The 25,170-nt window shown below is 36.5% G+C and overlaps 1 protein-coding gene across 2 annotated transcripts in view; it reads left to right on the top strand.

Annotated features, from left to right (window-relative positions):
- The window catches only part of si:ch73-105b23.6, a 33,670-nt gene that overhangs the window by 2,078 nt on the left and 6,422 nt on the right, over positions 1 to 25,170 (top strand). The window contains exons 4-20 of one of the 2 annotated variants that reach the window (XM_087278813.1): positions 1,767 to 2,367; positions 5,235 to 5,384; positions 5,672 to 5,886; positions 5,977 to 6,052; positions 6,416 to 6,703; positions 7,496 to 7,732; positions 10,316 to 10,468; positions 10,647 to 10,825; positions 11,935 to 12,127; positions 12,270 to 12,389; positions 12,464 to 12,583; positions 13,518 to 13,538; positions 16,237 to 16,301; positions 16,407 to 16,596; positions 16,917 to 17,045; positions 20,800 to 20,959; positions 21,677 to 21,859. In XM_087278813.1, coding sequence (XP_087134939.1) covers positions 1,767 to 2,367; positions 5,235 to 5,384; positions 5,672 to 5,886; positions 5,977 to 6,052; positions 6,416 to 6,703; positions 7,496 to 7,732; positions 10,316 to 10,468; positions 10,647 to 10,825; positions 11,935 to 12,127; positions 12,270 to 12,389; positions 12,464 to 12,583; positions 13,518 to 13,538; positions 16,237 to 16,301; positions 16,407 to 16,596; positions 16,917 to 17,045; positions 20,800 to 20,959; positions 21,677 to 21,821 — 3,042 coding nt within the window. In that variant the 3' untranslated portion in view covers positions 21,822 to 21,859. Of the gene's footprint in view, positions 1 to 1,766; positions 2,368 to 5,234; positions 5,385 to 5,671; positions 5,887 to 5,976; positions 6,053 to 6,415; positions 6,704 to 7,495; positions 7,733 to 10,315; positions 10,469 to 10,646; positions 10,826 to 11,934; positions 12,128 to 12,269; positions 12,390 to 12,463; positions 12,584 to 13,517; positions 13,539 to 16,236; positions 16,302 to 16,406; positions 16,597 to 16,916; positions 17,046 to 20,799; positions 20,960 to 21,676; positions 21,930 to 25,170 lie in introns of those variants that run through there. The other variant, XM_087278812.1, reaches the window with a different exon arrangement.

The following is a 25,170-nucleotide window of genomic DNA, read 5'->3' as shown; positions in this document are numbered from 1 at the left end:
AGCTGTGTTTGAATCCATCTGCAGAAAGTTTCATATTACTCAAACATCTCAACGATCTAAATTTTAATCTTAAATCTAAAAATATTAATCTAAAGTTTTTTTCTTCCCGCCACTGTCACCACTGACTTGCTTGGATTGGGACTTGTGGAGCTGCATATCGGTGAATTTTCTCTACAGTGTTTGAACTTTCAGCAATTTAAATCACACTGAATTAAACTAAACTGAACCTCAACTCTGAAATCTGGACTTTACAAGAACTATGTTAAGCTGCGTTCACACAGTCTACATTGTGAAAAGCTCTGTATAAATAAACATGAATTGAATTGAATTGTAAGGCAAAAACCCAAGTTAGGGCTCTATTTTGATGGTCCATGCGCAAAGCGCAGGGTGCAAACACTTTCAGGGCGTGTCAGAATTAATTTTTGCTAATAAAAGGACGGGAAAATCCACTTTGTGCCGTGGCGTATGATCTAAAAGGGTTAAGTTTATTTTCTTAATGAGTTAGAGGTGTGTTTTGAGAATAAACCAATCAGAGTCTCATCTCCCATTCCCTTTAAAAGTCAGTTGTGTCGTGCCATAAGCGCATTTGCTATTTCCATTACGTAAAGTAAGTGAAAGTGGAAAAACTGAGCACTTCACAAGCAAGAAAACTTGAGATAGAGATAAATAAATAAATAAATGAGATTTCACTTTCGCTCTCGTGAATAGTAAACCTTCACACACAGACATCAGTTAGCCCAAAAATAATTCATTTTGTTTGTTAAGCGCAAAGATTTGTTTCAAAACTATTTCTAAATTTAGTTCTAATTTCCAGCAAACAAATAAATGAACAATAATAACGAAGTGTGTTTAAAAACCTGAGTTATATCCTTAAAACACATGCTGTGCCCCATATGGTGTAAAACCTGCAGGTGGGCAAATCTAAGCTTGTTTTTAATAAAACAAATATAAATATGGATATAATAAATATTACTGCTAATAATAATAACATTATACAAAAGCAAATTGTTATGAATGAACTGAAAAAGCCTCCCGAGATGAAGAAGGCATAAAAGAAGCGTTTTTTGAATTTATGTAGGCTAGAAAAAAATATGTTTTTTAATATTTTAATCCTTTATATTTAAATCCTATATATATATATATATATATATATCCTTATTATATCCTATATATATCCTTAATTTTTAAAATTTTTTTCAAATGTAAAGATATTTGCGTATTGCTCTACATCTTGTGTGTATTAAGCAGTGTGTAAGCGAGGTGCAACTCTGCGCTGGACTTTAGACCTTGGTTTGTTTTGGTCTAATGAAAAATCTATTATAGTTTCTCAAAATAGCAACGCGCCAGCAATGCGCCTCAACACACCTCCTTTTTAGACCAGAACACCTATGTGCGCACATATGAGCGCAAATGCATTTGCTATTTAAACAGTGTGGCGCAGCACCTCAAAACGACTCTTGCGCCAAGCTGAAACTAGCAAAAGACTATTGCGTCACGCCTTGCACCACATTGCGCCATGTTTATGATAGAGCCCATAATGTCACAGGCAAAGAAGTCAAAACACACTCCAACCAACAAACAAACCAAAAAGGTAATCCAAGAAACAATTATTCAAAAGAAAAAAATTTATTGCAGGTATAGCAGGCTAACAACCAGGTTAAGATTAATCCTTTCAGTTCTCTAATTTCTACAAGAAATTATTGTGTTTTCCTCTGTGAATGTCCGCTAATCACTAATTAAAATCCATTTTATCCTGTTTTCTACAGACCAACACTTTCCAGTGCATTTTGACCACAGATGGATTACGTTCATTTGCTCTGCTTCGCTACAGTGACATGAACTGGGGTCCAGGACAAAGAACCCATCATGATGCTCTTATAGGCTACACAGATGGCAAAAACAACTTCCATAATGAGATTCCAAATCCGCCAAACAACTTGTTCAACTCTGGAGGGCGATATCGTCCTCAAACTGTGACAGGTAACACAGGCGAACTGGGGAAGCTGGTGTATGACTTGACAGGATCTGATAAAACCAGCTCAGATCCACAGAGGCAATGCCATATATGGGCCTTCAGTGAGCCAGATCCCAAAGAATGGGCATTAGGACTGGCAACATGTCCCTGTACTCGTGTACAGGCACAAGAAGATCTGGCCTTTGGCCCTGAGACTCTACCATCAGAACAGACTGCACAAGTGAGGGACCTGAGAAGTATGAGATGGGGTGGCAAAAGGGGCCGTGTCGTTCAGTCCATCCTCTTTAACAAACAAAGAGCAGGAAAGAGATGCCTGTATGATCCAGAGGGACCCCTGCTGGCTGGATACAGTGAAAGGTTCTTTACTGAAGACAAGACACAACAACATATAGGTAAAGTGATTCCAAAGCTTCAGGGAGTAATGGAATACAACTAACTTATTTAGAGAATGTAGTATTAAATAGTATTTCATTTCTGTTATATTTTAAACGGATGGTTATTGAATTACAGTTTCATCCAAAAAGTATTTGACAGTTTTTTTTCCAATTGTTTACACACAATTACTTGTACTTCAGACACAATGACTACAACATGTAACATGTATCAACCCCCTGAACCAATTCTGCTAAACTACAACCACAATTCCTGCTTTACACTCAAATTGCAGGTAGAAAACACACTTTTTTTTTAAACACTACACACAATTCTCAGCATTTTGCTCAATTTTCAGAAAATCTCTCAGATTTTTGCGGAAAATCTCTTGTTTTCACAAGGAGCACACTGTCATTCACAATTGTAAAGTCAGTTGTCCTACTTTGCATACTAACTCATCACACGAGTAAACACCTGTCACACAGCAATTTAGAAATCAGAGCTCATCTGGTTCACATGTAGTCTACTGCCCACCCATGTTTTTTAGTTGTGTATCTCCCCCTCCATATTATCCATTCCTCAAACCTATTGAGGACTTTTTTTCTGCCTGGAGATCAAAAGTGTATGACTGAAATCCATACACACGTATACCCCTTCTCTAAGCTATAGCAGTTGATGCTTTTTGTGGCTGGATTCGCCATGCAAGGTGACATTTCCCCCACTGCTTGGCCAGACCAAAACAGAAAAGAGGATGCAGTATAGCTGTTTTTTACTGTAACTGTATTCAGTAAATACTTCTGTTGATGGCATATGTAGATCACGTTATCTCCAATTTTGTGTTGGTTGGGATGAACACTGTGTACACTGTTTTTGTGGGGAAAATACAGTAAAATATATTTGGTATTTGTATGTTTTGTATAAAAACAATATTTTGAAATATTTTACAATGCACTTCTGTATTCCTACTGTCTGTAGTAAGTGTAACATTGAACAAATAAGGCTTACAGAAAGTCATTATGATGAATGGAAAAGAAGTGGTCGTAGTGTTTTACATTAAGCACATCAGTGTCCAACTGATCTCATGAATATCTGTCTATTCATGTGATGGTTTGTGTGTGTCATCTGAAAACAAAATATCATTTTGCGAAGAAATCACATTGTTTTGAAAGTAGAGTTTCATTTTTCAGAAGAATTGAAGAGTTTTGCCTAAGGTGTGTCAGTTTTGTGATTTGTGAGTAGAGTTCTGACAATATGAGACCTGCTTTCAGAAAATGTGTGTACACAATTGGAAAAAAGTATAAATTACCAAAGTGATTATTTTTGAATTTCAATCTCATTTAGACATTAATGTCAACTGTAAGTGCCAATTAATGTAAGCTGCAATTAACATTAACGTTTTTACTTTGACATTCATAAGAAAACAAGAGGGATCATAATTCTGTGTGGGTGACACAGAGGTGCAGTGGGTAGTGCTGTCGCCTCACAGCAAGAAGGTCTCTGGTTCGAGCCTCGGCTGGGTCAGTTGGCGTCCAGATTAATAAAGGGACTAAGCCGAAAAGAAAATTAATGAATGAATAATTAATTTATTAGTCCCTTTATTAATCTGGGGCAGCCACAGCTGCAACCCATCTCTAGGAAACATCCACACTTACTCACACTAATACACTATGGACAATTAAGCCTACCCAATTCACCTGTACCGCATGTCTTTGGACTGTGGGAGAAACCGGAGCACCCGGAGGAAACCCACTTGAACGCTGGGAGAACATGCAAACTCCACACAGAAATGCCAACTGACTCAGCCGAGGCTCGAACCAGTGACCCTCTTGCTGTGAGGTGACACTATGTACTGTGCCACTGCGTCACATGAATAATTCTGTGTAAGCTATTTCACATATGTTCACAGTTTCTCCTCAATAGAAAATTAGGGACTCAGGAAAATCACTTAAAATGGGGTCATTTTTATAAATTCAACTATTATTTTCTCTTGTGTACTAATGTATTTACAGTTAAAGTCAGAATTATAAGCCCCCCTGTTTATTTTTTCCCACATTTTCTGTTACACGGAGAGATTTTTTCAACACATTTCTAAACATAATAGTTTTAATAACTCATTTCTAATTTATTTTATCTTTATAACTGATTTATTTTATCTTTGCCATGATGACAGTAAATAATATTTGACTAGATATTTTTCAAGACACTTCTAAACAGCTTAAAGTGGCATTTAAAGGCTTAACTAGGTTTATTAGGTTAACTAGGCAGGTTGGGTAATTAGGCGAGTTATTGTATAACGATGGTTTGTTCTTTAGACTATCTGAAAAAAAAGCTTAAAGGGGCTAATATTTTGACCTTAAAATGTGGTTTAAAAAAATTAAAACTGTTTCTATTCTAGCCAAAATAAAAATAATAAAAAATTCTCCAGAAGCAAAAATATTATCAGACTTTTTAGACTTGCAGACTTTTGTATTTTCATTTCATTGTTTTATTTGTTAAATATTTAAACAGGAAAAAAATTGAAGGGGGGCTAATAATTCTGAATTCATCTGTATAGTTTTGAAGTCAGAATTATTTGCTTCCCTTTGATTTTTTTATTTTTTATTTCCCAAATGATGTTTAACAGTGCAAGGAAATTTTCACAATATGTCTGATAATATTTTTTCTTCTGGGGAAGCTCTTATTTGTTTTATTTTGGTTAGAATAAAAGCAGTTTTTATTTTTTTTAAAAACATATGTGTGTGTGTGTGTGTGTGTGTGTGTGTGTGTGTGTGTGTGTGTGTGTATATATATATATAGGTTAAATGACTTTTTCAAGTTTTATGTAGAGTCCATTTTAAATTAAATATTAATTTTAACCTTGCCTGATTTATTTTCATGTTGTTTCTAGACAATGATCTACTACCCTTTCAATGGTGCTGTGTTCAATCACCTCTTTGTGATGTCTACTTGGCAAAGAGACCACTAGACCGGTGCCAAGGGTATAGCTGGAACAGCTCTGACAGCAGTATACCTGGGAACAGGGGAGCACCAGGAATTGGTAAGAATGCTATGCCCCATCAACTCCTTTATGCAAGACTACCAGGGGATATAATGCTATTAAAAGAAGTATGGAAGAAACAACAAATCAATTAAAATTGATATACTATTTTGATTAAATAAATAATAGACCACATTAATAATTCAATGATACAAGTGGAATTGCTGCATTATATATGTATAATAAAAAAACAACATAAAACTTCTAGAGTTAATACATTTCTGTCCGATTTTGTCATTTTTTAAGAAACTAGCCTACCTGTTCTACATTTTTCTTTTTCCATGTAGGCATGGTGTATGGTAGTCTTCATTTTATCACCTTTGATGGAAGTGAATATACCTTTAAAGCCGTGGGGGAGTATGTTATACTTCGTCTCTCCTCCAGCACGGGATCAAACATCTTCACTCTTCAAGGACAAACAGTGGCTCTGGTGGTCAATGGGCAGGCCAAGCAGGTACCTGCTCTGGTACGATTAGCTGCCTTCCACCAGGGTGCTGGAAAGGTGAGTCTGACATTTCTAACATAAAATGCAGGTGGACAGGTATAAGTGTGGTTGTCACAATGTAAAGACCATCAAATGATTTCTCTTAAGGTTGAGTGGCGATGTGCTGAATCTGGGGATGGGCTTGCAATTTTGGTTAATGATAAGGTCATTCCTGTGTCTGTTGGTAAGGAGACTTCATTTTACATGCTCATGCAAAGAGATAACAATGCTGTTCTTTAATTTTAAACACTAGTCTTAAATTATTACAGTCATTTAGAAAAAAAAGTCATGGAATGGCTTTGTCTAACATTACCATTCACAACAAGTCTTCTCTGTGCCTGTGGATAGAAAAGTAGCCTTCATTGCTGTGGAACCTGTAGGTTATTTAGGTACTTTCTAACTACTGTTTGATGAATACTGTCAATTTGGACATGCTAATCTTTTCACCTACTGTTTTAGCTTGCTATACCGTAGGAAAGTCAGGTGTGCGATTTCAGGTGCTCCACCTGTATTGGTTTTAACTTAGCACCCTCTGCTGTTTTTACAGGAGTGGTGCATGTAGAGGAGGAGGCCTTCGCAGTGCGCTGTACCTCTGCGAGTCGCTGTGGAGTTGTGTATGGTGAAGGCCTGAATGTGGTCGTTTGGAGAGGTGATGGTGGGAGGTTGTCCGCTCTGGTGGAGGTTCCTCAGAGGTTCTACAATCGTACACTGGGTTTGCTGGGCCAATGGAGCTCAAACAGGATAGATGACTTCCTGCTTTCTAATGGCCGTCTGGTGCCTGTTTTAAATAACACCACTCCTTCGGAGCAGATTCTGCTTTCCTTTGGACAGTCATGTATGTGTATTCTTTCGTTTTCCTCAGAATTATATTAGTGAGATAATGTGAATATGGTAGAAACTGCAATTTATGGCAAATGAATTACTACATTTAACATTAAGAGACATTATATTTCCATTCATTCTTTTATAATTTGCTGTCCCTACTGAAAAATCCGGCTTAAACCAGCCTAGGATGGTTGGCTGGTTTTAGCTGGTCGACCAGCCTGGTTTTAGAGGGGTTTTTGCCACTTCCAGCCTGGTTTTAGCTGGACAGGCTAAGAGATGACCAGCTAAGACCAGCTTGACCAGCCTAGCCAAGCTGGGAGCCCAGCCAAAACCAGCTATGTCCAGCTTAAACCAGGACGGTCAAGCTGGTTTTAGCTGGTCACTTTCCAGCCTGGCCAGCTAAGACCAGGCTGGAAATGGCTGGAAACCAGCCTGGCGGTGGCCAAAACCCCTCTAAAACCAGGCTGGCCGACCAGCTAAAACCAGCCAACCATCCTAGGCTGGTTTAAGCTGGATTTTTCAGCTACCAAGTATCCAGTGACAATCACCAGTTGTTTTGGATGTTAATAAGCTTGTGTAGGTATCCAATTTAAAAAAAATAAGACAATTCAAGGACATCACAGAGGGTGCTATAGGAGTTTTAAATTCCTTTGTAATGTCCTTGTGATGTCATGAACATTAATAATAATCATATGGGAAACTAGGTGAATAGAAAAATTGTTGTTTACAGGACAACTCTGCATTTTTCTCTAAGATGTTTTGAGAGGCCACTGAATTTATGCATACTTGTGTTTTTCTACAGGGGCTGTTCCGGCTCCAGAGAGCCTTCTGTTCTCAGAACCTCCTAGTACTCCATTCAATCCGGTCATGACCGAGCAAGTGATGTCCTCAGTGAGCCCAGATGTGCTGGCCAAACACAGCCAGGCTTGCCAGGGCAACATGCAGTGTGTGCATGACATCCTGGCCACAGGAAATTCAAATCTCGGCAAGGATGTTCTGAGAGACCAGCAGCAGCTTCAAAACCTAACACAAATATATGGTTAGATGACTTTCTTCCTTTATCTCACATACATTTTTTTTTATTTTTTTTATTAACAAGAACCAGCATGTACAGTTACAGTTGTTTTGTTATACAATACAATCACTTTACATTTCTTAACAAGAATGAAATAAGTGAAAAAAACAAAGAAGAGAAAAAAAAAAAACAGAGGAGAGGGTACATAATTATCAAATTACATACAAATATGTTTTTTATCTCACATACATATCTGGTAACACTTTACTTGAAGGGGTGTTCATAAACATGATACGACACATTATGAATATAAATGAGATTTTTAGGGTTCGTGTGAAGAAAACCAAATCCTGTCCATTTTCAAAACTCAGCTAAGGTGCCCTTGAGCAAGGCGTCTAACACCTAACTAGTCCCTAGTTATTAAATGCATTAGTAAATATTTTAAACATGACAACTTGACACATGGCTTTCCAGTGGCACCGTGGGTAGCACAATCGCCTCACAGCAATAAGGTTGCTGGTTTGAGCCTCGGCTGGGTCAGTTGGCGTTCCTGTGGAAGTTTGCATGTTCTCAGTTTGCATTTGTTGGTTTCCCCTAAAGTCCAAAGACATGTGGTACAGGTGAATTGGGTAGGCTAAATTGTTCATAGTGTATGTGTGTGAACGGGAGTGTATGGGAGTTTTCCAGTAATGGGTTGCAGCTGGAAGGGCATCCGCTGCGTAAAACATATGCTGGATATGTTGGGGGTTCATTCCGCTATGACGACCCCAGATTATTAAAGGGACTAGGCCGAAAAGAAAATGATTGAATGAATGAACTTTACATATTATTATACAGTGCATCATATCCTGTCTTGACTTAACTTATCATAAATTATCATACGTTTTTTTTTTTATCACTTTCTCAGTGTAACAAACTGAATTTGTCACAAAAAATGAATGTGTCAGTACTTGATATGATATTAGCTGAATATTATATCATGACACAATTATAATGACCATATAACAGTCATGATTATGACAGATTTATGACATGTTACAGTATATTGTCTTGGTTGTGTCAGGTTTTTTTTATAACTAGACACTGACTGGATTTGTTGTCTTGGTAAGGTCAAGTTATCATAAAGACATCTTAAACAATGTAAACCAGGGGTGTCCAAACTTTTTGGGCCGAGGGCCAGATGCAAAAAAACAAACGTTGTCGCGGGCCAAATTTTACATACATCACACAGACACGTGTATATATATATATATATATATATATATATATATATATATATATATATATATATATATATATATATATATATAAATACAGTTGAAGTCAGAATTGTTAGCCCCCCTAAATTATTAGCCCCCGTTTATTTTTTCTCCAATTTCTGTTTTAACGGAGAGAAGATTTTTTTCCACACATTTCTAAACATATTAGTTTTAGTAACTTATTTCTAATAACTGATTTATTTTATCTTTGCCATGATGACAGTAAATAATATTTGACTAGATATTTTTAAGACACTTCAATACAGCTTAAAGTGACATTTAAAGGCTTAACTAGGTTAATCAAGTTAACTAGTTAAGTTAAGGTATTTAGGCAAGTTATTTTATAACAATGGTTTGTTCTGAAGACTAAAAGGGCTAATAATTTTGACCTTAAAATGGTTCATAAAAAAATTTAAACCGCTTTTTATTCAAGCCGAAATAAAACAAAAGTCTTTCTCCAAAAGAAAAAATATTATCAGACATACGGTAAAAATGTCCTTGCTCTGTTAAACATCATTTGGGAAATATTTAAAAAAGAAGAAATAAATCAAAGAGGGGCTAATAATTCAGACTTCAACTGTGGATAGATAGATAGATAGATAGATAGATAGATAGATAGATAGATAGATAGATAGATAGATAGATAGATAGATAGATAGATAGATAGATAGATAGATAGATAGATAGATAGATAGATCATAACAAGAACTGCTGCTTAATTGAATGCATGTAATAGCGACACCCGGTGGTTATTTATTGAATTACGTTCATTTTTGTATAGCGGGCCAGATTCTATTGATATTTATAAAAAGCCTCGCGGGCCGCCACAAAACTGATTGCGGGCCGCAGATGGCCCGCGGGCCGTAGTTTGGACACGCCTGATGTAAACTTTGTATTTAAAAGAACATAACTATGAATTACACTTCCATGAATGATAACTATGAATCACACACCCAGCGCAATAATGCGCAGGAGGTGTATGGCACGATTTGTTGCAACTTTCAAACCAGCGCAACCCTAATTTTCACGTTTTGAAAATTTCTGGTGGATTCGTGAAAAACAAAAACTGCAACCAAAAAAAAAAAAGAGACCTACAGGGACTTATTTGGTGCTCTCCAGAAATGTATATAGGGATATGTTTTCAAAATTGAGCCTAGGTTGTTATTAAAACACATAAAACAACTGTTAACATTAAAAACATTGTAAAAAAAAAGGCCTGTGTGATTTTCATAAGGTTAACAGTTAACAGTGTTTCCAATTGTGGTAACATTTTCCAAGATTTTCAAAAAGATCTCACTATATCACTGTGTTTTTTAATCAGTTCATTTCTTTTGCATGACTTCTACAGGGATCATGCCACCCATTGTGACCGAGCCACTGGTTATCATGTGCAAGGTTAACAGTACAGTTAAAGTTCAGTTCAAGGCCCAGGATCCAAACAGGGACCAAATCTTTTTTTCCCTGGCCTTGCCACGCTCTCCACAGGTCACCATCGGCAGCAGTAAGATATATTGCAAAACATTTTATTTTTAAAGCCTATTTACAGTGTAATATGCACGTCTGTGAGATTGTTAGATCTATTTCAAAAGATTTATACGGAGTTATTGCCATTAAACATTGTTCTCTACATTTTGGTTCATTAATATTTCACAACATGACTGATTGATTGTGTCATAAAGGTGATGGTGTCCTGGTGTGGACCCCTTCAAGTATTCAGCCAGTGAATCTGACCATTCAAGTGAGCGATCAAACATCTAGCTCATTGATCACACCAGTTCTGCGGCTCTGTAACTGTATGAATGGAGGGAGCTGTCAGTATAACAGTGTGGCCGAGAACCTTTTATTGGGAAAGTTCCAGGTAAGCCACAACCATAACATTACACAAACAGTAGTCAGCTTAGCTGCAAAGAAACTGGCTTTGTGCGATTGTACCACCAGTTGGGAGTGCTCATGAACAAAAAAAGGGTCAAAGCTGTAATTTAAAGGATTGTTATTAAAATAAAAAATTACATTTCTGAATTTGAAAATACTTGTATATGTAATTTGTTTAAATGATGGTTAAACTCATATTCAGCAGTTATTACTTTAGTCTTCAGTGCCACATTATATTCCAGAAATCATTTTAATTTGCTGCTATAAATTGGAGCTAAGTTGGCGGTTCATTCCGCTGTAGCGACCCCGAATGAATAAAGGGACTAAGCCGACAAGAAAATGAATGAATGAATATAAGAAATATATATACAGTTGAAGTCAGAATTATTAGCCCCCCTCTGAATTTTTTTTCTTTTTTAATTATTTCCCAAATTATGTTTAACAGATTCAGGTAATTTTCACAGTATGTCTGATAATATTTATTCTTATTTGTTTTATTTCGGCTTGAACAAAAATCATTTTAATGTAAAAATTATTAGCCCCTTTAAGCAATATTTTTTCCATAGTCTACAGAACAAACCATTATTATAAAATAACTTGCCTTATTACCCAACCTGCCTAGTTAACCTAATTAAGCCTTTAAATTTCACTTTAAGCAGTGTCTTAAAAAATATAGAGTCAAATATTATTTACTGTCATCATGGCAAAGATAAAATAAAAAAGTTATTAGAAATTAGTTATTATGTTTAGAAATGTGTTGAAAAAATCTTCTCTCCGTTAAACAGAAATTGGGGAAAAAATAAACAGGGGGTCTAATAATTCAGGGACTTCAACTGTATATATATATATATATATATATATATATATATATACACTTTATTAAAGTAAACATTTATTTTTCAACAAAATGCAATGCAAAGTGTTTGCAACCAACCTCCAAAAATCATATGTTCCCATTTTACTATACACTGATTTTTTAGAATGTACCAAGTTTTAACCTGGTGTGTACATTGGGGTTTGTGGTAATTTGGGCACATAAATGTGGAATGCTCCCTAAAGACAGTCAAACATGTTTTTTTGTGTACATACATTTAGATCGTGGGATGTCTTTGTCCAGCGGGCTTCAGTGGCAAGTACTGTGAAAACAGAAGTGATGTGTGTAAAGGCAAACCCTGTTTTCCTGGTGCGGAATGCATAAGACAGAAAGAAGCAGACCTATTTACTTGTGGACAGTGCCCTTCTCCTACTGTATCCCAGGACAAACAAGGATACAAATGCTTTGAAAATGGTCAGACGTTACTCAAAATGCACAAATTAGTATTTTTATTTTGGTATTCATCTTGCAATACCTCAAATTGCAGCTTGTACATTAAAACTTTAGTCTTTCTGTCTATTTTTGTAACCAGAGTTTATCTAACCCTGTCCTACAGACTTCTGCCTTCCTCCATTCCCCTTCCCCTGCCATGAGATGGCAGAATGTACAAGCACTGGCTACAATTACACATGTAAATGTAAACATGGCTACACTGGAAATGGACATGAGTGCAAAGGTATGCCATATGAATTGACATTTTTACTGTCACTTTGTGACACTTGTACTTAGCTGGTTTCATATCGCCCACAGATATTAATGAGTGTCTGAACCCCTCTGCTTGTCCCAATGCCAAGTTTGAATGTGTGAACTTGCCAGGATCAGTGCGGTGCTCATGCCGTTATCAGAAAACCAGAGATACTGATGGCTGTGGTAAGTGGTTTCTTTGTTTTTTAAAAGTTATTCAAATAACCAGTGCTGCATTCCATTCAAACTGGTTATGACCTTCCTTAACTACTTCAAAAAACATTAAAGTGGTAGAAACACTCCATCCTATTGGTCAAAATGTGTAAATGCATTAGAGGTTGCAATTTATACTTTATTAAAGCAAGTGGTGCTCGCTGCAGAGCCATTTGAGGAGAGCTGAGCTCCAGCGAGGGGGAGCTTAAGCTTGAGCTCCACCTTTTTTGCACTTCTTCTACGAGTGATGTCACTGGGGGTAGGGTTAGGGGTGGGGTTGGTGTACGCATTAAAACAGCTTACAGGAGGAGGAGCGACAGCTCATGCTCTACCTCGCTGGAGCTCAGCTCTCCTCAAATGGCTCTGCAGCGAGCACCCTACCCTTCCTATGCATATAAATTTTAGCTGAATATCTTATGAAAGCAACATCAGACTACATTTGTGCATACCCCGAGAACTGTTTGACCAGCCTTTGGATTAAAGCTAATAATATTGTAAATAACCGATCATTTCACTTCACAAAACCTCAGTGTATCATATTTTGAAATGTGCAAGAACCAAAATTTAAATATGTGTTTATATATATTAAAAAAACATATTTATATACGTGTGTGTGTGTGTGTGTGTGTGTGTGTGTGTGTGTATGTTATTCTCCAATAACCAGCTGGATGTGCATTATTCCTTACTTAATATGTTATTAATTAATATGGTTTTAATATGTAATAATATGTTAATTATTTTTCTTCTATTAATTTTGTTGAACATAAACCATTGTTACACTGAGCGACATTTTTAAATCTATCTTCTGTAAAGCATGGTAAAATGTATGATAGTTATATTTTTATTACAAAATAAAATAAAGCTATTTAACTTTGTTTTGACACTTTTTTTGTCTATTATTTTCTAGGTGAATCTGCTAATCCAACAGGTGAGACTGAAAATGTCATTTTAACTTCAATGTAGAAATGAAATACAGTGTAATGCTATGAGGTAATCCTGCTAACCACTTAACCAATAAGTAAATTGTAATTATTTTTTAAATATTTTCTAAGTGCTGTTTATTTTTGCAAAATTAAAAAAAATACTAGTTTTAATTAATGACTTATTATAACTAATGTCCTTTGGTTTTGCCATTATTATAGTAAATACTATGTTTCTAGTTATTTTGTATATTAGTATTCAGTTAAAAGTGGAAATTAAAGGCTTAATTAGGTTAAATTGGTAAGTTTGGCAATGTGGTTTGCTATCAGTCCTAATAAAAAATAGTTTATTCAAGCTAAACTTAAAGAAATGAGACTTTCTCCAGAAGAAAAAAAAATATAGGAGATACTGTAATAATTTCCTTGACTGTTGAACATCACATGGGTAAAAAAAAAAATAAATAAATCAATATTTTTGCCTTTAACTATATAAACAGGAGGGTAAAATAAGTGTTAAACACATCACAATTTTGCTTAAGCTGATTTTGACATGAAATTGTCATGAAATTTGACATGAAATTGAGATTTTAGTAAAAACACAAACATATATGATTAAACCATGTTGCATCTTTCAAGAGTGAACTTTTCCCCAGACTTCAACAGAATCTGGACAGTTTTGTGTGTCTTGTTTATCATCTTCGATCTCATTCATTTTCTTGTCGGCTCAGTCCCTTTAGTAATCCAGGGTCGCCACAGTGGAATGAACCACCTACTTATCCAGCAAGTTTTTAAGCAGCGGATGCTCTTCCAGCCGCAACCCATCTCTGGGAAACATCCACACACTCATTCATACACACACAGTCATACACCACGGACAATTTAGCTTACCCAGTTCGACTGTACAGCATATCTTTGGACTGTGGGGGAAACCAGAGCACCCGGAGGAAACCCACGCAAACGCAGGGAGAACATGCAAACTCCACACAGAAATGCCAACTGAGCTGAGGCTTGAACCAGCTACCCACCAACCTCTTTGCTGTGAGGCGACAGCACTACCTACTGCGCCTGATCTCTAGTTCTTATATTCTACTGGATTCAGGTCAGGTTATTGGCTGGGCCACTTTAGCTGCTTTTTCTTTTATGAAACCAATTGGGAGTTTATTTGGTTATGTTTGGGATCATTGGCTGTTTCTCAATTCCAAGAACACAGAGAACGGCCTTTCGTTCTTGTGGAGACCAGTCTTGCCAGGTGTCCTCGGAAGAACGAACTCAGGAGACCGCGAGGGCAGAGAACGCATCCTTTGAGAATTGAGATGCTGCATTCTTCCTGATGGTCACATGACCTTCACGTGTTTTAAATGGAAATTATTTAAACATTACAGCACTCATACAACGATTTATTGTTTTTCCCCTCTTCAAAATATATACTTTGCATAAAAACATTATAAATATACTCTACACAATATAAATAAAACACATTTTAATACGAATTTCAGCAAATAAACACCCTTAATGTGTTTATTCCTATATTAACATGTTCATGGTAATGTTTACTTTCACCGTTTCCTTTAGGGAAACTCCTGAGGTAAATAAATGATATCTCTGAACTTAAATAATAAATCTAAATAAAATGCTGCGCTTCCCACCTCCAGTCGCAATGACTTCTGGGACTTCCAGAGCGAGTTTGGTGCTCAAGTCTGCATCGGTGCGTCCTCGATATCAAGATCACATCCGGGAAGTTTCACACGGCCTCCGTACTTGCGGTCTTGAGTATTGGAACTGAACTTAGGCAGCTGATGATGACGTTGCACGAGAAAACGAGGACGCAAGACCGCTGGAGAACGCATATTGAGAAACAGCCATTGTCTTGCTGAAATGTCCACACTGGTTGCATCTTCATCATCCTGGTAATGTAGGTGTTGGGACTGAAGCAGCTAATAATATGTTACACTGATGAGGGGCAGGGTTGCATCCTAACTACTGAGAGATACTGTATGGGCTTTCCATGCATTTTTTACAACTCACTTTCTTCATGTGTTCATTTTCTTTTTCCTGTATAATATTTTATTACATTTTATATATATTTTTGTTACACACTTCATTTCTAAACTATTTAGTTTTTTGTTGTTTGAATGGATTACTTTAGTTGTTGCTGAAAATTTTGAAGCTCTTTTAAAAATATGTAAGAAAAATCCTTTTAGAAATCTTAGATCGAAAATTCGAACATAACATTGATCTAGGGTGACACGGTGGCGCAGTGGGTAGCACTGTTGCCTCACAGCTAGAAGGTTGCTGGATCGAGCTGCGGCTGGGTCAGTTGTCATTTCTGTGTGGAGTTTGCATGTTCTTCCTGTGTTTTGTGGTTTTCCCCTGGGAGTTTTGGTTTCCCCCACAGGCCAAAGACATGCGGTACAGGTGACCTGAATAGGCTATATTGTCCGTAGTGTATGAGTGTGTGTGTGAATGTGTGTGTGGATGTTTCCCAGAGATGGGTTGTGGCTGGAAGGGCATCCGCTGTGTAAAAACTTGCTGGATAAGTAGGTGGTTCATTCCGCTGTGGCAAGCCCGGATTAATAAAGGGACTTAGCCGACAAGAAAATGAATGAATGAATGCATTTGCAAGAGCATGTGTTTTATGTTTGTATATGCAGATAAATCCCCCAAATTGCACCATGAGATTTATATCAATGTGCTTTTTTTCTTTAGGCTGGAATGTTTTTAATGTGTCTGTGGATTGGGGGAGTCAGGACTCTGGACAGGGACTGAGTCAGGTCAGTGTATGGATCTGAGATGCCACATAAATAGAAAGACACGGCATGTCATTAACACTTCAACTCAGGACAAATTTAATTATAATGCTTCTGCTTTCTCTACAGATGGAGCAGATCCTGTCACTTGGTTTTCAGAATAAGTTTTACAATGCCAGTGCTAAAGCTCCTTCAGCTTCAGGGGGCAGCCAGAGTGAGTACAGAATCAATGTATCCAGCGACACGCCACACTGGTATGTCATGGACTACCTGACCCGAGTTAGTCAGTACTACGGCATCCATTCAGCCTCTGTTGAGGGTAAGCCATAGTACAGTGCAGTATCATTTGCACTTAGAGTATAGCACTTGAACTTGACTTTGATTGGTCATTGTATATTTAATAGAAAGCGATTTAATGTTCAGACCTGATTATGGAGACAAATAGTCCTACTAAGAGTGTGACATTGCTTTTACTGTATATAGAGTTCAGTAAGCAAAGTTATTTCATTGTTAATTCTGAACTCAACATTTAAAAAGCTTATATTTTAGACACAATGATCGCTAGTTATGTGTATTTTTGCTCAAATTCAAACTGTTCCAAAACAAAGGTGGTCAACTGGTATTCCTGGTTTTCTTTAGACCTTGACGAATGTAAGACAGATGAGGGTCCATGTTCGAAAACAGCCCAGTGTGTCAACACTTATGGTGGTTACAGGTGCTTGTGCAATGGCACTGATTTAAAGGAGGAATCACAGTCTTGCTTTCCAGGTAAGAGCAGAATAAGGGTTCTGTGGTTTTTTTAAAAGCCATTATTGTACAATACCTTAAGGGTATGGCAAGCTGGTTTGGCATTTAATCTATAACCCGTACTAGTATCTTTTTTTTCATGTTGCTAGTGCTTATTTTTTAGATACTACTATTTTATCTATTAAGTACTAGTACTTATTCATTAGATACTAGTGCTTATTTATTAAATACTAGTGCCTATTATTTAGATACTAATATACTAGAGCTTAATCATTATCTAGTTCATTTTATTCGATACTAATACCAATTCATAAGATACTAAAACTTATTTATTTGGTAATAGTACGAATTTATGAGGTAATAGTACTCATTAATTAGGTACTGGTTCTTATTTATTAGATTCATTTATTTTCTTGTTGGCTTAGCCCCTTTATTAATCCGGGGTCGCCACAGCGGAATGAACCTCCAACTTATCCAGCAAGTTTTTACGCAGCGGATGCCCTTCCAGCCGCAACCCATCTCTGAGAAACATTCACACACACATTCACACACACGCTTATACACTACGGACAATTTAGCCTACCCAATTCACCTGTACCGCATGTCTTTGGACTGTGGGGGAAACCGGAGCACCCGGAGGAAACCCACGCGAAGGCAGGGAGAACATGCAAACTTCACACAGAAACGCCAACTGAGCCGAGGTTACACCCAGCAACCTTCTTGCTGTGAGGCGACAGCACTACCTACTACGCCACTGCCTTGCCCACTTTTTATTAGATACTAATACTAATTCATAAGATACTAAAACTTAATCATTAGGTAGTAGTATGAATTTATGAGGTTATAGTACTCATTAATTAGGCACTGGTTCTTATTTATTAGATACAAGTACTATTTTAATGAAACTAATAATCTATTCTGTTGTTACTGGTAACAAATTCAACATTTTTTCATTGATTTCTATGGGATCTGTTTTTGAGATATCAAAAACACAGTTTTGACTAGTATGTATTCCAGCTGGGACTAGTGCATATTTTTATGTACTAGTAGTTAATCATTAGGTACTAGTACTTATTCATTAGGTACTAGTACTTATTCATTAAATACTAGCATCTATTTAATAGCTACTAGTACTTATTCACTAGATACTAATATCTATTTAGTAGATACTAGTACTTATTAAATAGACACCGGTACCAATTCATTAGATACTAGTAACTGTTAAATAGATACTAGTTATTCATTAGTACTAGTACTAATTAGATTTATTAGTATCTTTTAGAACTATTACTAGTAACCATTCTTATTTTACTAGTCAGTTCAGCTTTTTTTTTTACTCGTCTTATGTTATGACTAGTCCAAATGGAAAAGTAGAGTTCAATAAAAAAATTCTAGTAGAATAAAAAAAATTTCTAGTAACACTTCAAACAAGTACTTGTATTTAATAAATGTGCACTAGTATGTTTTAAATAAGTTTTAGTATCTATTTCATAAGTAGTATCCAATTAATAAGCTCTATATCTATTAAAGGTGCAGTAGGTGATCTTCCACAAAGCTTACAGATTAGCATAAATCTCTGAATCACAGTCCCTCCCCTGCTGTCTAGAGCCACGCCTTCTGAAACATGAGCACACCAAAAGAACCCTCTCTCATGTGTTAAAAGCGACTAGTGCTTGTCTGGCGGCGCGCAAGCCAAACTGACATGCTATTTCAGAGCAATTATCTAGAGTTGCATGTTAAACAATATAGGGAGAGGCTAGGCGGAATAGCGGTATTTACTTGTGTTTTGTTGTTAAACTGATTAAAATCTACATCATCGATGCTGTAAAAGGTTCCTTATGAAACTGAAAATAGTCTTATCAATCTTTCATCAGAAGATTTTAGCTGCTGAACAACACTTCTGTAAAGATATAACCCATTTGTAACAACAACATTTAACGTTACATCAGTTTTGCGTGAAGCTAAAACAGTTTTAAAACATTACCTGTCTAAGAGAAATACTTCAGACATGGTGTCATCCTTTCTCCAGCGTGCAAAGGTAACTCCAATATTGATTCAGGTTTTTAAAAAGTTTTGATTCAGCATGTTTTTACTGATCGCGCATGCGCGCGTGCTCTCTCTCTCGTGAACGCGCGGCGGCCGGCGGAGCTGAGTACAAACGGCTGCACAGTTGTTCAAATCTGCATTTGCTGACAGACAGTTTGAGTCACTTATCGGAATTATGAGAGATATCGGTTCGACTCTATTTAATTGGATGAACATTTTTTTGTTTTATGCCTTACCCAAAATATAAAAATACATTTAGATCATTTACTATTAGACTGAGACGAGACTATCAACCAGCACACCAAAAAAATGCTTCTGAAGACAATCACCTACTGCACCTTTAAATAGACACTAGTATCTATTGAAAAAGTACTAGTACCTAATGATGAACTACTAGTACATAAAAATATGTGCTATCCCATTTGGAATATTTAAAACTGAATAGCTGATATCTCAATCACAGATCCCATAGAAAAATTGAATTTTTAAAAATGTATTACTAGTAATAACAGAATAGAATTAAAATAAGTACTAGTATCTAATAAATAAGAACTAGTATCTATTTAATAAGAATTAGTATCTAATGTGTACAATGTAATACATAAGTACTAGTATCTATATATGGCATATCTATACATGTCGCCACTGGCTTGCATGGTTCGGGACCTGTAGAGATGCACATCGTTGGATTTTAACTTCATTGTTTGGACTCTCAGTAGTGATTATTAACCACACTGAACTGAGCTAAACTGAACTGAACTTAAACTCTGAAAACTGAACTGACACTGTTTTAATTAACTATGATCTTCTATGTGAAGCTGCTTTGACACAATCTACATTGCAAAAGCGTCATAAAAAAAAAGATTAATTGAATTGAATATATTATAGGTTTTAGTATCTAATTGTTTTGATATAAAGGAGACCCAAGCGCAAGGGAGAAGTTTAAGAAGACTTATTAAAAAAACTCTGCTCACGAGGCAGCAGAGAAAAAGGTCACTCAATATATAAAAGTAGAAAACAGACAGTCAGGGATCAGCCCTCCTCCGGGTGATGATGGACTGGTCAAACAAAAAAGCCTCTTGGCCAAACAGTCGAATAAATAAAGGAACCTCAGGCAGCAAAGCTGGTAGAATTCGCTTAAGAGCAAACTATGGGCAGAGCAGAGGTGAGCCAATGCACAGGTGATCGGACAACAAGTGGGTAGAGACAGAACAGGACAAGGCAAAATACACAAGGTTGTATCTTCTGATCCGACAGGTAAATCACGTAACTCAGACAAAAAAATAATTATCAAGCACAGAACGATGGAGAAGGGGAGACTAAATAATCCAAATGATAAGGTAGAACAGGTGAGAGTAATGGGAAACAAGGGAATTGCTAACAGATGAGACCGCATACAAAAAACTAGACACAAGAGGGAGACAGAGAAAATACACAAACAAAAAAAAACCTGACACTAATAAAAAAAGAACTAGTGTCTAATGAGTAAGCACTAATTTATTTTTTTGAAGCACTAGTATCTAAAGAATAGGTACTAGTATCTAATGAATAAGTACTAGTACTTAATGGAAAAGATACTAGTATCTAAAAAATCCCTGGTAACATGAAAATAGATACTAGAACAGGTTATAGATTAAATGTGAAAAAGGCTTGCCATATACGGGTGTTTTCTTTTTCTTTCTTTCTTTCTTTCTTTCTTTCTTTCTTTCTTTCTTTCTCCTAACCACAGAATGGAAAGGTAACAACCGCACAGACATATCCGATGTGGAGGATAAGAAGTCATTCATTTTGGGGCTGGTCCTGGGCATCGGCATCCCTCTTCTACTTCTGCTGCTGTTGGCAGCCCTTGCCTGCTTCTGCTGCTCAAGAAAGAAAACCATCACTGGGGAGTGAGTGTCCTCCTGATACATACATTAGCAATGTAGGATTTACAGCATTCCCATGTTTTAAAAAGAACTATTGCAGACACTGAAAGTCAGGATTTTTTTTTTTCCACGCAACAAACAAACAAAACCCGTCACTCACCTACACATTTAGGTTCTATAAAAGTATAATAATAATATTAAGATAAAATACAAATAAATAATAATATTAAGTAAAACATATTTTACTCTCATATATAAAAGAAAAGAGCAGAAAAGGAAAAAGAAAGTAAAATAAAAGTAACATGGAAAGATTCTACTCTTTTAAAATGACAAGATTTTTTTTTATGTGATCTAAAACAGGTTGCCAGATAAGAAAAAAACACATCAGTACAACCTCTTACAGTATATCTTATTTTTTTCTAATGTCTGGAAATTCAGCTTTAGAGTAAAAGTCAGGCAAAAATCTAGGAAATATTTGGCTTTAGAGTGGGAACCCTGGATTTTGTACTGTCTATAGAGACAGTTTTGCATACTAGAAGTGTTTGTGCCAGTGAATAGGTTTATAAATGGTGAAAAAATGAATACTGAATATGTAAACGTTGTATATCTGTTTACTTTCATGAAATGTCTGACATTAAGGCACCCTTTAGAATTGCTAAATATTTTTTTTGTGGATTTGGTTGACAAAAAAAAGCTTGATGCTAGATCTTAACTCTGTTTTCTCTCTCTCTCTTCATCAAGTATTCCTCACCTGCTGCCCGAGTACATTCAGGAGCACTTCAACCCTCCTTTCAACTTTGATGACCCCTCTCTACACTATAAACCTCATTGCAGCCCGCGTATCCTTGATAACCTCACGCCCAGACACAAGCATCAGTACAGATAACACAGCGGATATTTGTATTTAAAGGAAACCCCAAAATGGTATTTATATTTTAGATAGACTGTTGACTTTTTAAGTCCTGTGTGTAAATAAAGGTGTCCAGGATGCATAGCCTCATTTTACAGTTTTTTTACAGAAGCTAGGACACATTTCTCAATACTTAGGTCACTTTTGCAAAACTCTTCACACACGTCTTTCAGCTTGGCAAAGCAGTTCATTTCACATTAAAAATGCACTACAACTACCAAAACACTTTATTCAGGTCTCAAATAAACTCATTCTTCCAGAACACTAGCAAAGCAAACACACTTTGGGCTCTATTTTGACCATCCATGCGCAAAGTGCAGGGTGCAAAGGCTTTCAGGGTGTGTCAGAATCCATTTTTGCTAATATAAGGACGGAAAACTTCGCTTTGCACCGTGGCACATGGTCTAAAAGGGTTGAGTTTATTTTCTTAATGAGTTATAGGTGTGTTTTGAGAATAAACCAAGTCTCATCTCCCATTCCCTTTAAGAGCCAGTTGCGCCACACCATGGCACATTTGCTATTTACATGACGTAAAGTGAGTGTAAGTGGAAAAACTGAGCATTTCACTATAGCAAGAAAACAGTTAAACAGAGCATCTACCGTGCAAGAATGAGAGATAAAATATTAACTTTCGCTTTCACTCTCGTGGATAGGGAAACCTTGTATGCACAGACATTAATTAGAATATAAATAATTAATTCCGTTTGTTAAGCGCAAAGATTTGTTTCAAAACTATTTCTAAATTCAGTTCTAGATTCCAGCAAACGAATAAATGAACAATAATACCGAAGTGTGGTCAAAAACCTGAGTTATATTCACAAACATCTAAGCTTGTTTTTAATAAAACAAAAATAAATATGGATATAATAAATAATACTGCTAATAATGATAAATTCATACCAAAGCAAATTGAATGAACTAAAAAAGCCTCCTGAGATGACAAAGGCATGAAGGCAGTGGTTTTTCATATTTATGTAGGCCAGAAAATAATATGTTTTGTAATATTTTAATCTTTTATATTTATATCCTATATATATCCTTATTATATCCTATATATATCCTTAATATTTCAATTATTTTTCATATGTAAAGATATTTGCGTATTGCTCTACATCTTGTGTGTATTAAGCAGTGTGTAAGCGTGCTGCAACTCTGCGCTGGACATAAGATCGGCTTTGTTTTGGTCTATTGAAAAAATCTATTATAGTTTCTAGAGATGTAACAATATTGTAAATACCGTCATACCACAATAGCAATTTCTTTCAATATTACCTTGGTTGTGACTCAATAAAATCATAGGTCTTTTGGTGAAAAGTTTGCTCAGGCGAATGGAGCGAATGGGAGGTAGCGAGGGAGGTAATTTTCATCAGCCCAGGTGTGGCCATCATCCTTTGCGGTCTGTTGTCGCTACAGATACAGTAATGCAGAAATGGAGGGTGCTGCTAGTAGCAGCAAAAAAAAAAGAGATAAATATGGTCGAACCTAAACCGGGTTTTAAATCAGATGTGTGGAAGCATTTCAGTTTCTCTCTGAAAAGAAACAAGAAAGAAGAAAAGGTGACAGAAAAGGGGTATGCAGGCACTGCCAGACTGTGCTGAAATACAAGTTGGGGAATACGACTAACATGATAGGGATTCTTTTAGTCAAGGGGACAGCAGAACACAGCGCACTGCTCAGATTGATGGAGACATTAGCCCCTTTCACACATACAGACCTTTCCAGAAAATTGCCGGAAAGGTTGTATGTGTGAACAGGTCCTTTTTGAAAATACCGGTAAATTCGTTCTGGCTATTTTCCGGAAAGAGAAGTTGTAACATTACCGGCAATTTGCCGGAATGCTGCGCTGTGTGAATGCAGAAGGAAGATTCCCGTAATAAGCACGTGCACGTCTAGAACGTGCTGACGTAATACGTCTGCTTTAACCAATCACAACAGTCAGACGCATTTACGTCCGCGCGGTTTGTGAGAATAAAAACCTTTGAATATTTTTCCAGACACATTTAGCTGCTAGAAGTTAGTCAGATCACGTTTATATGTTCTTCTTTATGCCAACTGTGTAAATAATCATCAATGAGATGCTTATGATAAGCCGCTGTTTGTTTACCTTCAAGCTTTGCGTGTGCCTGTTAAACAGCCTGTGAGCGCCTGCACACGCACATATTATGAACATCTCGACATGAGAAAGTGATCCTGCGAAAGTTGTTCACAATATTGATCATCCACAGAGTTTGTAATTTAGTCAAATGTTTACAAATACAAGCGCAGCCGTTTAAAGCTCATTTGTGGTGAATGATGTCAGAATTTACCGGTATTTTGGGATGGATGTGTGAATGCTCTTTTCCGGAAAAATTCCGTAACGTCCTCGCCTGTGTGAACAGCGCTTTTTTGAATATACCGGTAAAGTCGTTCCGGAAATTTTCCGGATATTTACCGGTATCACTGTGTGAAAGGGGCTATTGACTTGTACCACCAAGAGACCCCTATCTCACTCATGGCTTGTCCTTTCGAGTGGTGTTTTTTTTTTACATGGTTTAATATTTTTTGTTATTAAAATTGAATAATTTAAGTTCCTGTTTGAAAGTTTACAGATAGATAATTTGTATGTCATTGATCTGTTCAGTGTTGAGGTAACCTGAACATTCTAGCACTTTTTTTTGAGTCTCTTCAATAGTTTTGTTTTTCCTTTATATGATTCAATAAATACCGTACCGTGCCATTCATACCGAGGTATTACCGTATCGTGAAATTTTGATACCGTTACATCCCTAATAGTTTCTCAAAATAGCAACGCGTCAGCAATGCGCCTCAGAACGCCTTCCTTTTTAGTCCAGAATGCCTATGGGCGCACATATGAGCGCAAATGCATTTGCTATTTAAACACCGTAGCGCAACGCCTCAAAACCACTCTTGCGCCAAGCTGAAACTAGCAAACAACTATTGCGTCGCGTCTTGCGCCGGGTGTATGATAGGGCCCTTTGTCACCCACAAAACAATGACCTAAAAACACTAACAACATGCAGCAATACACAGTGTTTACTTGTGTAAAACAAGGACACATCTCTATTTATAATTGCAATATATATTGTTTATAACTGCAGTATATGTTACTGGAATGAATCAGACATGACGCAGAGTTCCTCAATATTTTATGTCGTTTATTTATTTACATTTTTTTGCACTACTGTAAGTAGTTTTAAAATACAAGAATTTGTATACACACCATCCACTGATACAGAATAGCAATGCTAATCAGGCTAGTTAAACTGCATTTTTAGATTTGAAATATGTTTCAATTAAATATTGCTGTTGAATTTTGCTGTCTTAT

The sequence above is a fragment of the Danio rerio genome, chromosome 13, assembly GCF_052040795.2.
Source record: "Danio rerio strain M-AB ecotype USA chromosome 13, GRCz13ab, whole genome shotgun sequence".
NCBI classification, from domain to species: domain Eukaryota; kingdom Metazoa; phylum Chordata; class Actinopteri; order Cypriniformes; family Danionidae; genus Danio; species Danio rerio.
This window is presented reverse-complemented; position numbering and strand designations above follow the sequence as displayed.